The sequence below is a fragment of the Bos indicus genome, chromosome 8 (genome assembly GCF_029378745.1).
Source record: "Bos indicus isolate NIAB-ARS_2022 breed Sahiwal x Tharparkar chromosome 8, NIAB-ARS_B.indTharparkar_mat_pri_1.0, whole genome shotgun sequence".
Taxonomy (NCBI): Eukaryota; Metazoa; Chordata; class Mammalia; order Artiodactyla; family Bovidae; genus Bos; species Bos indicus.
The window spans coordinates 39,283,728-39,302,330 of record NC_091767.1 but is presented as its reverse complement, the minus strand read 5'-3'; the positions used below and the strand labels follow the sequence as shown (position 1 = coordinate 39,302,330).

The 18,603-nt window shown below is 39.8% G+C and overlaps 1 protein-coding gene across 1 annotated transcript in view; it reads right to left on the bottom strand.

The window, feature by feature from the left end:
- The window catches only part of LOC109562903 (insulin-like peptide INSL6), a 73,906-nt gene that overhangs the window by 1,509 nt on the left and 53,794 nt on the right, over positions 1–18,603 (bottom strand). The window contains exon 4 of the mRNA XM_070794582.1: positions 9,344–10,701. Coding sequence (XP_070650683.1) covers positions 9,344–9,617 — 274 coding nt within the window. The 5' untranslated portion in view covers positions 9,618–10,701. The remainder of the gene's footprint in view (positions 1–9,343; positions 10,702–18,603) is intronic.

Genomic DNA, 18,603 nt, shown 5'->3' with positions numbered 1-18,603 from the left:
TGAATTGTTAATGTTACACTGCTCTTACTCAGTATTACTTATAAGAAATTAAAATAACACCAGAAGGTAATTAATTGGAGGCTTGTTGAATTTCCATCATTGCCCTTGCCCATCTACAGTTCCTTTTGAGGGATATATTGCCTCTAGCCACTGCTGTTGAGTCATGTTCTGAACCATGTGACTGCATCCTAAATCTGCAGTTCAAAGACAGGAGGTTGGCACCTGACCCCAAAGAAACAGACAGGAGGTTGGCAACTGACCCCAAAGAAACCATCTACCACAGTGGCCCACAATCCATGCCCTGTGAAAAATAAGTTTGCTCAATAAGATTTCCTCTTGTTGAAACTGGGTTTCCCTGGTGGCTCAGATGGTAAAGCATCTGCCTGCAATGCAGGAGACCTGGGTTCTATTCCTGGGTTGGGAAGATCCCCTGTAGAAGGAAATGGCAACCCACTCCAGTACTCTTGCCTGGAAAATCCCATGGGATTAATCAGAATGGAAGAAAAAATTTTGCTTGAAGAAATTTATGAGTCAGGTATATAGATAATTTTTTGAGCCATAAGACTGGATCAGATCACAAAGAGAGTTAAGTATAAATAGAAAAGAGGGGAAAGGAGCAATGACCCCCACAAGAGACTGAGCCAGAGCTGCCTGTGTGGGTTTGAAGGTCTCCTGCAAAGACGTGGGTCAGCAATGGCCGGCTGCAGGGACGGGCCCTGGCAGCAGCAGTCCTGGGAGGCACAGTGTGTGACCTAAGTCCTCCTGGAGGAGGTCACCATTAGCCCTACCATAGAACCTCCAGGTGGGTGACCCACAAACTGGAGAACAACTGTACCAAAGAAGTTCTCACACTGATGCCAAGGTTCTAGGCCCCACATCAGACTTCCCAACCTGGGGATCTGGCAAAGGGACTGAGAATCCTAGCAAATCTGACTTTTAAGGTCTGTGGGATTTGATTATAGAACTTCGACTAAACTGGGGAAACAGAGACTCTTGGAGGGCACAAAAAAAACCTTGTGTGCACCAGGACCCAGGAGAAAGGAGCAGTGGCCCCACAAGAGACATGAGCAGGACTTGCCTGTGAATGTTTGGGAGTCTCTGGTGGAGACAAGGGTCGACAGTGGCCTTCTGCAGGGCCAGGGGCCACTGGCAGCAGTAGTCCTGGGAGGCACAGCATGCTCATAAGTCCTATTGCAGCAGGTCACCATTAGCCCTACTATAGAGCCTATAGCCCTACCATAGAGCCTGCAGACTCCAGGACTGGGAGCTTCAGGCCAAACTACAAGGAGGGAGCATAGCCCCACCAATCAGCAGAAAATTGGACTAAAGATTTATTGAGGATGGCCCTGCCCACCAGAGCAAGACCCAGTTTTCCCCACAGCAGTCCCTCCCATCAGAAAGCTTGCACAAGCCTCTTAGATTCATCCATGAGAGGGCAGACAGATGAAACAAGATCTTCAGTTCCACAGCCACCAGAATGAAAACCACAATCACAGAAAACTAGCCAAAATGATAAAATGGATCACAGCCTTGTCTAACTCAATGAAACTATGAGCCGTGCTGTGTAGGGCCATCTAAGACGGACAGGTCAAGGTAGAGAGTTCTGACAAAATGTAGTCCACTGGAGAAGGGAATGGGAAACCAGTATTCTTGCATTGAGAACCCCATGAACAGTATGAAAAGGCAAAAAGATATGAAACTGAAGGATGACCTGCCCCCCCCCACCCCCACCTCCGCCGCCCCAAATGTCCAATATGCTACTGGAGAAGAGAGGAGAAATAACTCCAGAAAGAATGAAAAGGCTGAGCCAAAATGGAAACAACACCTAGTTGTGGATGTGTCTGATGGTGAAAGTAAAGTCTGATACTGTAAAGAACAATATTGCATAGGAACCTGGGATGTTAGGTCCATGAATCAAGGTAAATTGGACGTGGTCAAACAGGAAATGGCAAGAGTGAACATCGACATTTTGGGAATCAGTTAAAATGGACTGGACTGGACGAATTTAATTCAGATAACTATTACATCTACTACTGTGGGCAAGAATCCCTCAGAAGAAATGGAGCTCTCATAGTGAACAAAAGAGTCTGAAATGCAGTACTTGGCTGCAATCTCAAAAACAACAGAATGATCTCAGTTGGTTTCCAAGGCAAACCACTCAACATCCCAGTCATCCAAGTCTATGCCCCAACCAATTGCTGAAGAAGCTGAAGTCAACCAGTTCTATGAAAACCTACAAGACCTTCTAGAATTCACACCTAAAAAGATGTCCTTTCATAATAGGACACTGGGATGCAAAAGTAGGAAGTCAAGAGATACCTGGAGTAACAGGCAAATTTGGCCTTGGGAGTACAAAATGAAGCAGGGCAAAGGCTAACAGAGTTTTGCCAAGAGAATGCACTGGCCATTGCAAACATCCTCTTCCAACAACATAAAAGAGGACTCTACACATGGACATCACCAGATGGTCAGTACCGAAATTGGATTGATTATATTCTTTGCAGCTGAAGATGGAGAAGCACTACACAGTCAGCAAAAACAAGACCTAGAGCTGACTGTGGCTCAGATCATGAGCTGAATTGCAAAATTCAGACTTGAAGGAAGTAAGAAACACCACTAGGCCATTCAGGTACAACCTAAATCAAATCTCTTATGATTATACAGTAGAAGCGACAAATAGATTCAAGGGATTAGATCTGATAGACAGCATGCTTGAAGAACTATGGATGGAGCTTCATAACATTGTACAGGTCAAAACCATCCCCAAGAAAAAGAAATGCAAGAAGGCAAAGTGGTTGTCTGAGAAGGCCTTACAAATATCTGGGAAAAGATGAGAAGTGAAAAGGAAAGGAGAAAGGGAAAGATATACCCAACTGAATGCAGAGTTCCAAAGAATAGCAGGGAGAGGTAAGAAAGACTTCTTAGTCAACAATGCAAAGAAATAGAGGAAAACAGAAGAATGGGAAAGACTAGAGATCTCTTGAAGAAAATTAGAGATATCAGGGAACATTTCATGTAAAGATGGGAATAAAGGACAGAAATGGTAAGGACCTAACAGAAGCAGGCAAGATTAAGAAGAGATGGCAAGAAATGCATAAAAAAGGTCTTAATGACCTGGATAACCATGATGGTGTGATCACTCACCTGGAGTCAGACATCCTGGAGTGTGAACTCAAGTGGGCCTTAGGAAGCATTACTACTAACAAAGTTAGTGGAGGTGATAGAATTCCAGCTGAGCTATTTCAAATCTAAAAGATGATGCTGTTAAAGTGTTGCACTCAATATGCCAGCAAATTTGAAAACTCAGCAGTGGTCACAGGACTGAAAAGGTCAGTTTTCATTCCAATCCCAAAGAAAGGCAATGCCAAAGAATGCTCAAACTACTGCACAACTATACTCATTTCATATGCTAGCAAGTTAATGCTCAAAATCCTTCAAGTTAGGCTTCAGCAGTACATGAACTGAGAACTTCCAGATGTACAAGCTGGATTTACAAAAGTGAGAGGAACCAGAGATCAAATTGCCAATATCCACTGGATCACAGAAAAAGCAAGAGAATTCCAGAATAGCATCTACTTCTGCCTCACTGACTATGCTAAAGCCTTTGACTGTGTGGATCACAACAAACTGTGGAAAATTCTTAAAGAGATGGGAATACCAGACCACCTTTCCTGTCTCCTGAAAATCCTATATGCAGGTCAAGAAACAACAGTTAGAACTGGACATGGAACAACACACTGGTCCAAAATTGAGAAAGGAGTATGTCAAGGCTATATACTGTCACCTTTCTTATTAACTTGTATGTAGAGTACATCATGTGAAATGCCAGACTGGATGAATCACAAGCTGGAATCAAGATTGCCGGGAGTAATATCAATAACCTCAGATATGCAGATCATACCACCCTAGTGACAGAAACCAAAGAGGAACTAAAGAGTCTTTTGATGCAGGTGAAAGAGGAGAGTGAAAAAGTTGGCTGAAACAGTGTAGTAATAATACAAAGCCAAACAAAAAGACCAGTTAAATAAGAATCTCAGACAAACTTAATAAACAATAAAAGTGGCTCTACAATCAGTGGGGGAAAAATGACTGTTCAGTAGATGGTATTCAGAAAAATACTTCCTCATGTACAGAAAAGTAAGACTTTGAGAAAAGACAGTATTCCTAGCCAGAACAGAACCAAAAATGGGCCCCAGAAGAATTAAGGACCTAACAAGAAAAGTAAAACTATAAAACAAATAGAGAAACAAAAAAGGACCTCCAAAACATTCAAAAGGACGAACAATAAGGTGAAACACTTATTGTCTAATGGCATAAAAATTAAGACTATCTAATAACACCAGTTGATAGATGGCAGAATAGGATGACATATTTGCATTATCTAAAACCTATAACTATTACTGTATCTAGATTTTGAATGAGTCTTACAAATTAACTGGAAGATGACAACTTTGACAAAAGTGGGCAAAATATAGAAATAAAATTTCTGAAAAATAGGAAGTTTTCAAAAAAAAAAGGAACCCCAAAGGCTAATATGCATATGATGAGGTACTCAAATCCAGAACAAGTTAAATGAGATTTTATTTCATGTCTATCACACTGGAAAATGTTAAAAATTATATAATTTTAATTCTTGGCATGGATATAAGAACATAGGAATTCTCATATACTAGTAAAAAACAAGAACAGATGGATGAAGACCAGGAATAAGGGACTACAGCCTATCTAACTGGAACAGGGGTATGGATTATGAAATACTGGTAATGAAACTTCAATAATTTCACCTAGCACTAAGAGTTAGGCAGCACCATACTCAGAATTTAGAAATATGACATTAGTTCCACGCTGCCACACTCTGAAATAGGTTGTGGCAAAATGGTCCATACGGAATTCATTAACAAGAAGTGCACAATCTGAAATTCAACTTATGTCTGAGTAGCTCTGAAGAAGGCATTTTTGAATATCAGTGTACCAAACTGTCATTTCTTGTGTCAGACTCAAAGAAATTATCAGAAGATTAAAATTATTGATAATTGATTTGGCCTAACATAGAAATATATTCTGCTTGTATAAACTAAATAAAAAGTAATCAACTTTTCAGCAACATTCACATGCAAAAGAAATGACATAATTATATATTCTATGTTGGAATTCTCTTTTGGAAATACATGCCTCTCTTCAACTTCTATTAATAAATTAGTCACTGGAAATTAATAGATTACAGTCTATCTTTCCTTACAGATTAAGAATTCTTTAAAATCTAATACAAATTCATATTGATAACCTAAATTCATTTTCTTCTTCCATATATTTTAAAAAAACCATGTTTCATTGCCACATATTTCCACTTTTACAAACTGTCCTTTATATAGTCCCCATAGTAACATGTTTAATGTGTATGACAATCCTGAAATATGATCAGATATATTTCCATTTCCTACAAATCTTCTTTCATTGCAGATCTCTCCTCACTGAATTAATGACATTTACTCCTTTGGGGTATTGTGAATAACACATGAAATAAAGGAGTGATTAACCAGCTACAAGTTTTAAAGTTGATTTTAAAATATTTTATTTATTTGGCTGTGCCAGGTCTTAGTTGTGGCATGTGGGGTCTAGTTCCCTGACCAGGGTTCGAACCCAGGCCCCCTGCACTGGGAGCATGGAGTCTTAGCCACTGGGTCACCAAGGACTTATTATTGCTTGGTCAAGAAAAAGGATTCCAAACTCATTCTTAATCACAAACTCAAGCTTGGATGTCTGAAGGTAAAATTTTGACTATGGTATAGGTAACGAGAGCACAGCATTTGATGTGAGAGGAACGCCCACCAAGCATGAAAAGGGGAAGTCCACCTTGCACTTGTGAGAGGAAAGAATAAAGAAGAAACAGAAAACTGAACTAGTCCCTTGTTACTCAGAAAGCATTATTCAACTAACGGAATCGGCATTACCTGGGAGCTTGTAAAAAGTAAACTCAGGCTCCACCCCAGACCTACTGAATCAGAATCTGTATATTAATAGCATTCCTGAGGTGATTCATATACACATTAAAGTGTGAATATCAGCTAAACTGAAGTACAACTGAGAGTTTGGTGAGAGATAATTCCTTCATTACAAGAACAGGATAAAATGAATTTATATGTAGGTGGTTTTGATGATAGAAAATGATCAAGATTCAGTCTGATGTTTTCTATTGTTTCTGTCTTTACATGATACTCTACATAGAAACCCTAAAGACTCCACACAAAAACTACTAGAACTGATAAATTCAGCAAGGTAGCAGGTTACAATATTAATATACAGAAATCTGTTGCATTTCTTTACACTAACAATGAACTATCAGAAGGTTAAAAAAAAATCCCCTTTAAAATCACATTTAAAAAATACCTAGGAATAAACCTAACCAAGGAGGTGAAAGACCTATAACCTCAGAATTATAAAACGTTAATAAAGGAAACTGAAGATGATTCAAAGCAATAAGAAGATAGGCTGTGCTCTTGGGTTTGAAGAAATCTACAGATTTAATGCAATTCCTACCAAATGACCCATGACATTTTTAACAGAACTAGACAAATAGTCCTAAAATTTATATGGAATCACAAAAGACCCAGAATAGACAAAGCAATCCTAAAGGAAAAAAAAACAAAGCTGAAGGCATAACCCTTCCAGACATCAGACAATACTACAAAGCTATAGCTATCAAAAAAGTGTGGTACTGACACAAAAAACAGACTTATGGATCAACAGAACAGAATAGAGAGACCAGAAATAAACCCAACACCAATGGTCAACTGATCTTCAACAGGAGAGACAAGAATATACAGCAGAGAAAAGATAGTCTCTTCAGGAAGTGGTGTTGGCAGACTGGATAGCCCCATGTAAATCAATGAAGGTAACACTCTCTTACACTATACACAAAAATAAACTAAAAATGGCTTAAAGACTTAAATATAAGACATAACACCATAAAACTTGTAGAGACAATAGGCAAAACATTCTGACATAAATCATACCAATGGTTTCTTAGGTCAGTCTCCCAAAGCAATAGAAATAACACCAAAAATAAGCAAAGGAGCTCTAATTGAACTTATAAGCTTTTGCAGAGCAAAGGAAACCATAAACAAAATGAAAAGACAACCTACAGAATGGGAGAAAATATTTTCAAATAATGCAACCAACAAGGACTTAATTTCCAAATTACACAAACAGCTCATATAACTCAATTAAAAAAATAATAAAAAATTGGGCAGAACTAAATAAATATTTCTCCAAAGAAGATACACAGATGGCCAATGGGCATATGAAAATGTGCTCAACATCACTAATAGAGAAATGGAAATCAAAACTACAATGAGCTATCACCTCACATAATGTCAATCATCAAAAAGTCTACAAATAATAAATGCTGGAGAGGGTGTGGAGAAAAGGGAATCTTTCTATGCTGTTGGTAGGAATATAAGTTGGTGCAACCACTATGAAGAACAGTATAGAGGGTCCTTAAAAAATTAAAAATAGAATTACCATATGTTCCAACAATCCAACTCCTGGGTATATATCTGGAAAAAATAAAATCTAATTTGAAAATATACATGCACTCCAATGCTCATAGCAGCATTATTTACATGCAAGCAACTTAAGTGTCCACTGAGAGACAAACGGGTAAAGAAGATGTGGTGTGTGTGTGTGTGTGTGTGTGTGTGTGTGTATATATATGTATATATATATATATATATATATATATATATGCAATGGAATATTACTCATCCATAAAAAAGAATGAAATGATGTCATCTGCAGCAACATGGATGGACTCAGAGTCACTTTGCTGTACATCTGAAACTAATACAATGTTGTAAATCAACTTATACTTCAATAAAAAAGTTTTTATTCCCCTAGCATCAATAATTTATAGGTTTTATTCATTCATTAAAAAAGAATACACAATACAGCTAATATTTTATAACTTTAAATGTAATATAATCTATAGAAATTTTGAATTAGCAGTTGTACAACAGAGACTAATATTGTAAACCAACTATACTTCAAAACAATAAAAAAGAGTAAGTGCTCACAAAGTGCTAGGCAATGTTTTAGTTTGTTTTACTCATCTATGTTAGGGTCTCTCTTTTGATATGATAGTCTACTCCTTCCTTTAATTTCAGAATCTTGACTTTCACAAAATTTGCCCAAATTAGAACAACTGAATTGTTGTAAAAGGCAGTGACTTAAACTATACACTCTAGGCAACTGTTTACAAATAAAGAGCACTTTCTTTTAAAACAGCAAATGTATTGGGACTAAAATGCATTAGCCACAAAATGTAAAAACAGAAAGTGAAAGTGAAGTCGTGTCCGACTCTTAGCGACCCCATGGACTGCAGCCTACCAGACTCCTCCATCCATGGGATTTTCCAGGCAAGAGTACTGGAGTGGGGTGCCATTGCCTTCTGCATGTTCTTCCTAAAGACTGCTTAAAAGCATTTTGTATAAATTCAATATACCTTAAGCATATACTCTATGCTTGGCCCTCTGCTGGGCATTTCATATAAAACATACATTCCTGTGTGTGTGTGCCAAGTAGCTTCAGTCGTATCTGACTCTTTGCAACCTCATGGACTGTAGCCCACTAGGCTCCTCTGTCCATGGAATTCTCCAGCCAAGAATATTGGAGTGGGTTGCCACTCCCTTCTCCAGGGGATCTTCCCCACTCAGGGATTGAACCTGTGGTTCCTGCACGGCAGGAGATTCTTTACCGTTTGAGCCACAAGTTCCCAGGGAAGGTGATACCTATAATTAGGCGTTAAAGGACAAAATAGAGTTTGCCAGGTGACAAGGGCACGGCAAGAAGGGAAAGTTGGGAAACTTATACAACTTTGTAGACTTTACATTTGTGCATTTCTTTCCCTGAAATTAAAAAAAAAAAAAAAAAAAGCTTCACAGAGATTGTGTATGTATGCTGCTGCTGCTAAGTCGCTTCAGTTGTGTCCGACTCTGTGCGACCCCATAGACGGCAGCCCACCAGGCTCCCCCGTCCCTAGGATTCTCCAGGCAAGAACACTGGAGTGGGTTGCCATTTCCTTCTCCAATACATGAAAGTGAAAAGTGAAAGTGAAGTCGCTCAGTTGTGTCCAACTCTTCGCGACCCCATGGACTGCAGCCCACCAGGCTCCTCCGTCCATGGGATTTTCCAGGCAAGAGTACTGGAGTGGGGTGCCATTGCATTCTCCGTGTGTATGTATATTAGGCACAAATTCCACTTCCTGAAGTTAAATGGCTGGCAGAGCGAATTCGAGAATAAGAAATGTACAAAGATGAACAAACATGCCTTTGGTTTAGATTTTCACCTGGGTTTGTTGCTCTCCTCCAGACCGGAAAAGTGGTTTGGGAGCTTTCTGACCGGTCAGGAATGAAGCTTTCAACCTTTTCTGAGGCCTGGGAAAGCAGCTGTGTGAAAGGCTTTTCCTTCTCAACGTGGCTCCAGTTAACATCGCCACAGAGTTTTACTATCTCATGCAGTAGATGCCGGCCGCACAATCTCCTGGCTCTGCTAATGTCGTTCAGCTCACGGGAGACTCGAACCAGCAGGAGCCCGAGACACAGATAGAGGAACCGCGGCATCCCTGGGTCCCCAAGCCAGGTCCGCCGCGCGCTCTAACTGCCGTCCTGCACGACTGTGCACGTGGACAGTCTTCTGATCTTCGCGTGCGGACCTCGCGAGAACTTCAAGGCGAGGTGCGCACCTTCTGATCTTCGTCTCCAGATCTCGCGAGAACTTCGAGTCAAGACGAGGGCAGCTGTGGAGGCGCTACCTAAGCTTCCCGAATTTCCCAGGGCCCTCAGGCTGCCCCAGGTGGCAAGCTGTTAGTTCTGAAAATGGTTCGTTTTTCTCTCTACCCTCACTAGGAAGATTTATCAAATGAAATATGGGGCCGTGACTAACGGATAAAGCCTCCCTCTAGTGAAATGGATTTCCCGCCTCTTTTGCCTGCTTGCTAATGGGACGTCGCCTCCTTCAAGAAACCTTTCCTTTTCTTCATGGTATTTATCTCGGTAGGTTTGCTCACATTTATTTGTGCAGTTGTTTGATAACTTCTTTCCCTAGTTTGCAGGTTTCATGAAAGCAGTGGTTGTGACATTGCTTCTAATTGTACCTCAGGGCCTGACGAATTGTTGGGTGTAAGATATATTAAAACTTGTGTGTACGTTTTAAAGGCAGATGCAAAGCTTCCTGAGGAAATTCCTACCACTTTTACGGGGAGAAATGGGCCTTAGTCTCAATCTTCAAAACAGAGTATTTGAGATAAAAGGTTCTTTTGGCCATGGATTGTAAAGGATTGTCCATTGCAAAATTATAGTGTCAACATTAATAATAGTCAGTTATTTTATCAGCAAAGGTGAATTTATTTAGAAATAGCCAGAGGAATGCAATTCAGCATATGTGCACTGTCATGGACCGTATGCAAATTCAGAGAACTAGGAAGAAGAACTTGCTTTTGTAGGGAAAAGGGGGAAGGTGGGACTGGATGTGATAACCAAAGGATCCACTGGGGAAGCTGGGAGTCCAAAGTGTGGAGTCTTCTAATTGGCTGTGTTGCTTAATCTCTGATTGGCTGAGATCTGTGGACCAGAGAGAAGTTTTCTTCTTTCTGCTGTATTTTAAATAGCGCCCTGTTTTCTTGGAGATGTAGGCAATTGTCTTTTCCTGTTGGGAGAAATTGATGATGCATGACAGGGCATGAGCGTGCTCCCTTTAGGTCTCAGTTCAGTTCAGTTCAGTCACTCAGTCGTGTCCGACTGCGACCCCTTGGACCGCAGCACGCCAGATTTCCATGTCCATTACCAACTCAAATCGATCTGACTACAATTTTAGTCGAGAGTGTGACAGAAATTTGTAGAGGATTTGTCCTCTAAGAAAAATAGTATTCTGCTACATCAAGAGGGAAGGGGCAGGGAAGTACAGCGCAATCCATATAGGTTGCCTTGTCATTTTAAATGAAATTTTTTTAGACTGTGTTGGCGCTGAAGGTGTCCCACCAGCCACAAGGGGGCAGTCAGGGGCCGTCTCAGGAATAGTTAACTTCAGTATACTAAAGCCTCAGCTGTTCTATACATCAGTGTCTCTTTTGCTGTCTCGTATACAGGGTTATCGTTACCATCTTTCTAAATTCCATATATATGCGTTAGTATACTGTATTGGTGTTTTTCCTTCTGGCTTAATGGACTCTGTGGGAGAGGGAGAGGGTGGGAAGATTTGGGAGAATGGCATTGAAACATGTGAAATGTCATGTATGAAACGAGATGCCAGTCCAGGTTCAATGCACGATGCTGGATGCTTGGGGCTGGTGCACTGGGACGACCCAGAGGGATGGTATGGGGAGGGAGGAGGGAGGAGGGTTAAAAAAAATAAAAATAAATAAATAAATAAAAATAAATAAATAAATAAAGCCTCAGCTGCTGCTGCTAAGTCGCTTCAGTTGTGTCCGACTCTGTGCGACCCCATAGAGGGCAGCCCACCAGGCTCCGCCGTCCCTGGGATTCTCGAGGCAAGAACACTGGAGTGGGTTGCCATTTCCTTCTCCACTAAAGCCTCAGAGGCTCCAGCAATTATCAGTGATACTCTTAACTCTTCCCATTACAATGTTATTTTTCACTCCTTCTCCTTTTTGCCTCTGTGTACTTTTCTCCGTTTTCTGTTCGCCCAGCTTTGCCCTACTTTCCAGTGGTATCCATGAGTACTTAGTAACGGGCAGTCAGATCTTTTAAAAGATTTATGTAATTTGATTAGCACAATTTCATTGCCTACTTTGAGAAACAATTCATGTATAAACTGTAGTGGCTATGAGTCCTAAGCAGAACTTCACCAGGGAAACCCTGTGAGAAAGGAAACTATTCATTATACTGAGAAAAATATATATATTCTTAAAGAACATAACCAAACAACAACAAAAAACCACTCAAGCAATATATGTGTTATGTCCGTGCTAAGTCACTTCAGACTCTTTGTGACCCTATGAACTGTAGCCTGCCAAGCTCCTCTGTCCATGGGATTCTCCAGGCAAGAGTACTGGAGTGGGTTGTCATGCCCTCCTCCAGGGGATCTTCCTCACCAAGGGATTGAACCCTCTTCTCCTACGTTTCCTTCATTGCGAGAGGATTCTTTACCCTGTTGGCTGAGCCGGTAGGGAAGCACCAGTATATGTCCGAACCACACAAAAATCTATACTCCCGTTCTATTTGTGAGCTCAGTATTCTCATCCTCCTTTGTACTTCTTCAGTGTGCACATCTTCATTAAAGACTGACATACTATATATATCTTACTTCTTCACGTTTTCTGTCTCGCAAAAATGTAAGCTCTACACAACAGGGATTTTTGTTTATTTTGTTTACTTTGGCAGCATCTTTGCCTTGAACAGTGTGAAACATAGTAAAATTCTCAGGAATAATTTAATGTTAACAATTATAGCAATGTCAACAAATAATAAGTAAAATGTTAATCATATCAATAATCATAATATTTAGTAAGTGAATAAACTCCCTGAGATTTGACTACTTGTTCCTTTATATCCTAATTCATACTTATGTCATAATTATTCTTTATTGTACTATGCTGAATTTTTTTTAAATCATGTAATTATCTTTTATACTAGTTGTAAGCTCATTAAAGACTGGAATTATTTTTGTTTCCTATTTATTATTCAGTGCCTAGGACAATGCCTGCTAAGTAGACCCTTAATAAACATTTATTGAATGAATGAACACATTCCTGACTACAACTACTACTTATTATTGTTATTATCAAGAGTACACAGAACAACTGTGCAAAAAAGATCTTCACAACCCAGATAATCATGATGGTGTGATCACTCACCTAGAGCCAGACATCCTAGAATGAGAAGTCAAGTGGGCCTTAGGAAGCATCACTACAAACAAAACTAGTGGAGGTGATGGAATTCCATTTGAGTTCTTTCAAATCCTAAAAGATGATGCTGTGAAAGTGCTGCACTCAATATGCCAGCACATTTGGAAAACTCAGCAGTGGCCACAGGAATGAAAAAGGTCAGTTTTCATTCAAATCCCGAAGAAAGGTAATGCCAAAGAATGCTCAAACTACCACACAGTTGCACTCATCTCACACACTAGTAAAGTAATGCTCAAAATTCTCCAAGCCAGGCTTCAACAGTACGTGAACCATGAACTTCCAGATGTTCAAGGTGGATTTAGAAAAGGCAGAGAAACCAGAGATTGAATTGCCAACATCTGCTGGATGTTGGCATCGAAAAAGCAAGAGAGTTCCAGAAACACATCTATTTCTGCTTTATTGACTATGCCAAAGCCTTTGACTGTGTGGATTACAATAAACTGTGGAAAATTCTGAAAGAGATGGGAATACTTGACCACCTGACCTGCCTCTTGAGAAATCTGTATGCAGGTCAGGAAGCAAGTTAGAACTGGACATGGAACAACAGACTGGTTCCAGATAGGAAAAGAAGTACATCAAGGCTGTATATTGTCACCCTGCTTATTTAACTTATATGCAGAGTGCATCATGAGAAATGCTGGGCTGGATGAAGCACAAGCTGGAATCAAGATTGCCAGGAGAAATATCAAACCTCAGATATGCAGATGACACCACCCTCATGGCAGAAAGTGAAGAACTAAAGAGCCTCTTGATGAAAGTGAAAGAGGAAAGTGAAAAAGTTGGCTTAAAACTCAACATTCAGAAAACTAAGATCATGGCATCTGATCCCATTACTTCATGGCAGATAGATGGAGAAACAGTGGCAGACTTTATTTTGGGGGGCTCCAAAAACACTGCAGATGGTGACTGTAACCGTGAAATTAAAAGACGCTTACTCCTTGGGAGAAAAGCTATGACCAACCTAGACAGCATGTTAAAAAGCAGAGATGTTACTTTGCCAACAAATGTCTGTCTAGTCAAGGCTATGGTTTTTCCAGTAGTCATGTATGGATGTGAGAGTTGGACTATAAAGAAAGCTGAATGCCGAAGAATTGATGCTTTTGAAATGTGGTGTTGGAGAAGACTCTTGAGAGTCCCTTGGATGGCAAGGAGATCAGTCCTGAGTGTTCGTTGGAAGGACTAATATTGAAGCTGAAACTCCAATCCTTTGGCCACCTGATTTGAAAATACCCTGATGCTGGGAAAGATTGAAGGTGGGAGGAGAAGGGGATGAAAGAGGATGAGATGGTTGGATGGCATCGCCAACTCAATAGACATGAGTTTGAGTAAACTCCTGGAGTTGGTGATGGACAGGGAGACCTGGTGTGCTGTAGTCCATGGGATCACAAAGAGTCAGACACAACTGAGTGACTGAACTGATCAAGAGTCAACAAACTTACTGAACTGAACAAATTATTAGTGAAATGACTTATTTTGAATAAGTTGCTATTATTACTGAATGACTTATTTGTTAATATACTATCCTAGCTGTGCTTCCCTGGTAGCTCAGCTAGTAAAGAATCTGCCTGCAATGTGGGAGACCTGGGTTGGGAAGATCCCCTGGAGAAGGAAACAGGTTACTCACTCCAGTATTCTAGCATGGAGAATTCCATGGGCAGAGGAGCCTGGTGGGCTACAGTCCATGGGATCACAAAGAGTCGGATATGACTGAGTAACTTTCACTTTCACTTTTTCCTGTCTACCTTATTCCAGAACATTGTCATAAAATTGGAGCTATCCAAAAGAGCTCATTTGAGTTTTTATAAAATAAAATTCCATTTATACAAGAAGAATATGGAATTGTTAGTAATTATACTAGAATATTTGTTTTCAAGTTATTTTAGCATTTTATGTTGATATCTTCATGTGGGAAATATGATTCCCATGATTGAGTCCTTAAAATTTTTATCTTAGCAGTATTAAATGTGGGTACAATTAATAATAGTAACTATAATTAATACTTGCTAGATTATAAAACAGCTAGTAGATAATATCTCCATTATTTACTTTTTTGCTTTCTGTCCAATTGATTGTCTGTTTTCCCCACTATAATGCTGGTCTCATTAACACTTTATTCTTGGTATTTATACTAAGTCTGTATTCTTGAATATATACAAAAAATATGTATTCAATTATATGTTAAGTAATATGTATTCAAATATGTTTTGAAAGAACAATAATAACAGTACATCATTTGTTGAGTGATTACTGTATGTCAGGCAGTAATCTAAGTGCTTGTACACGTTTTACCCCATTTAATCCTGTAGTAATCATATCAAATAGTCTTGTAATTATCTCTAGCTTATAGACAAGAGGGAGCTCATCTTAGATTACAAAACTTGCCTAAAATGAGAGAGTTAGTAAGGGGTAGAAGTCTGATTAAAAACAGTCAGTCTGTCCCTGGAGTACAAACTGTTAAACTACTTCATATAACCATAATTTGTCAAAGAAAAATATTACAAAAACAATGAATCTGTTTGGCGATGATCAGTTCAGTTCAGTCGCTCAGTTGTATCCAACTCTTTGCTACCCTATGAACTGCAGCACGCCAGGCCTCCCTGTCCATCACCAACTCCCGGAGTCTACCCAAATCCATGTCCATTGAGTCAGTGATGCCATCCAACCATCTCATCCTCTGTCGTCCTCTTCTCCTGCCCTCAATCTTTCCCAGCATCAGGGTCTTTTCAAATGAGCCAGCTCTTCATGTCAGGTGGCCAAAGTATTGGAGTTTCAGCTTCAACATCAGTCCTTCCAATGAACACCCAGGACTGATCTCCTTTAGGATGGACTAGTTGGATCTCCTTGAAAGGGACTCTAAAGAGTCTTCTCCAACACCACATTTCAAAAGCATCAATTCTTCAGTGCTCAGCTTTCTTCACAGTCCAACTCTCACATCCATACATGACTACTGGAAAAACCGTAGCCTTGACTAGATGGACCTTTGTTGACAAAGTATTGTCTCTGCTTTTTAATATGCTGTCTAGGTTGGTCATAGCTTTCCTTCCAAGGAGTAAGTGTCTTTTAATTTCATGGCTGCAGTCACCATCTACAGTGATTTTGGAGCCCAAGGAAACAAAGTCAGCCACTGTTTCCACTGTTTCCCCATCTATTTCCCATGAAGTGATGGGACCGGATGCCATGATCGTAGTTTTCTGAATGTTGAGTTTTAAGCCAACTTTTTCACTTTCCTCTTTCACTTTCATCAAGAGGCTCTTTAGTTCTTCACTTTCTGCCATGAGGGTGGTGTCATCTGCATATCTGAGGTTATTGATATTTTTCCCGGCAATCTTGATTCCAGCTTGTGTTTCTTCCAGCCCAGCGTTTCTCATGATGTACTCTGTGTATAAGTTAAATAAGCAGGGTAACAATATACAGCCTTGATGTACTCCTTTTCCTATCTGGAACCAGTCTGTTGTTCCATGTCCAGTTCTAACTTGCTTCCTGACCTGCATACAGATTTCTCAAGAGGCAGGTCAGGTGGTCAAGTATTCCCATCTCTTTCAGAATTTTCCACAATTTATTGTGATCCACACAGTCAAAGGCTTTGGCATAGTCAATAAAGCAGAAATAGATGTTTTTCTGGAACTCTCTTGCTTTTTCCATGATCCAGCAGATGTTGGCAATTTGATCTCTGATTCCTCTACCTTTTCTAAAACCAGCTTGAACATCTGGAAGTTCATGGTTCATGTATTGCTGAAGGCTGGCTTGGAGAATTTTGAGCGTTACTTGACTAGTGTGTGAGATGAGTGCAGTTGTGCAGTAGTTTGAGCATTCTTTGGCATTGCTTTTCTTTGGGATTGGTGATGATGGCACGTGATATTATAAAAGCAAATCTTTTATGAGACCAGTGCTCTAACCCATGAGCTATGGAGCCCCAGTTATAATATAAAAGCAAATCTTTTAGACCAAACCCTTAGATTAGAGAAAATAATAATTTGGACCAAAAAAAAAAAAAAAGCATATATGCACACACATTAAAGTAATTGCCTCAGAATGGGTTTAAAAGTTCACTCTGTTGGTAATAAAGACACTTAGAAGCTGGTCTCAGCTATAGGAATAAGTAGCTATACAAATTTGCAGAAATCTTATACTAGTTTACGTAATATATGTCATGAATATAAGAACATGTGGTGTAGGTTGAAGGTAGGTAATAATAGTAGTGCCTTCTGACAGTGCTATTAAAGGATTATATGACATAATGCAGTAAGTAACACATGAAATAATAAATGAGAAAATACAGTGCCTGACACATAATGATATGTATTAGCTGTATAATTATTGCCATTTGTACTTTGTTGTGGGGAAGGAAATGGCAACCCACTCCAGTATTCTTGCCTGGAGACTCCTATGGATGGAGGAGCCTGGTGGGCTGCTGTCCATAGGGTCGCACAGATTCGGACATGACTGAAGCAGCATGCATGCATGCATTGAAGAAGGAAATGGCAACCCACTCCAGTATTCTTGCCTGGAGAATCCCAGGGACAGAGGAGCCTGGTGGCCTGCTGTCTATGGGGTCGCACAGAGTCAGACACGACTGAAGCAACTTAGCTGCAGCAGCTACTTTGTTGGAATGTGATAATCAAATGAGATAATAGGTTTGGTGTTATTTAAAATAATTATTGCATTTTTTACATTTGAGGTACCAGACTGTTAATTTGGCTAGAGTATGAGAAACTCATTTAAAATCATTTTTACTTCTAGTACATAAAGGATAGTATGCAGTCAATATAGTCATGATCCAGTCCTACAAGAAAAGATTCTCCATTAAGTCAGTGGGGTGTGGGGGGAGTCTTTTGTGTTTAGGATCTATAAATGAAATAAGTGAAGTATAGGAGCTTTAAACCAGGAGCTTAGACTTCTTATTCTAATTATGTTTAAATATAATGGAGCAAAAACATCATTGGTTAAATGTTGAATTGCAGAAATTTAAGTAAAATAATTTGTAGAAGGGGGAGACTTGTATGAGCTCAGTAGTCTTGGAAGACTTCATTTAGGAGACAGAACTTAATTAGGCTTCGATGAAAAAGTAGGTAGTCAGAAAGTGGGTCTGGTACTTCAGGAGGAGAGGATGGAAGCTACAAAGGCATGTAAACAAGTGAGCAAGGTATATCGTCAGTAAAAGAACCTATAATAGTGATGTTAAGGATTAGTAGAAGATGGAATGTTGCTAGAGGACAAAGGGAGCTTTAAAATTTAGAGTACGGAGTTTGGATTTTTTTCTGTTTATCCTATGGGGAACAGGAGGTTATAAAATAATTAGTGGATAATGTATGTGCTGCTGTGCTTAGTTCCTCATTTGTGTCCAACTCTTCAAGACCCCATGGACTGCAGCCCACCAGGCTCCTCTGTCCATGAGATTTATCCAGGCAAGAATACTGGAGTGGGTTGCCATGCCCCTCCTCTAGGGGATCTTCCCAACCAAGGGATCGAACCCAGGTCTCCTACATTGCAGGCAAATTCTTTAGCCACTGAGACACCAGGGAAGCTAAAATTGAAGCTTAAATAACTTGACCTTAATGTATACAGATGTGGAGGAAGAAAAACCAAAAGTGAAGAAACGAACTACAAGTCCACATTTTGGATCAATGAATTGTGAAGACCCAGCAGTAGGATGGAAGGAGTAGACATAAACAGAAAGGACCCAT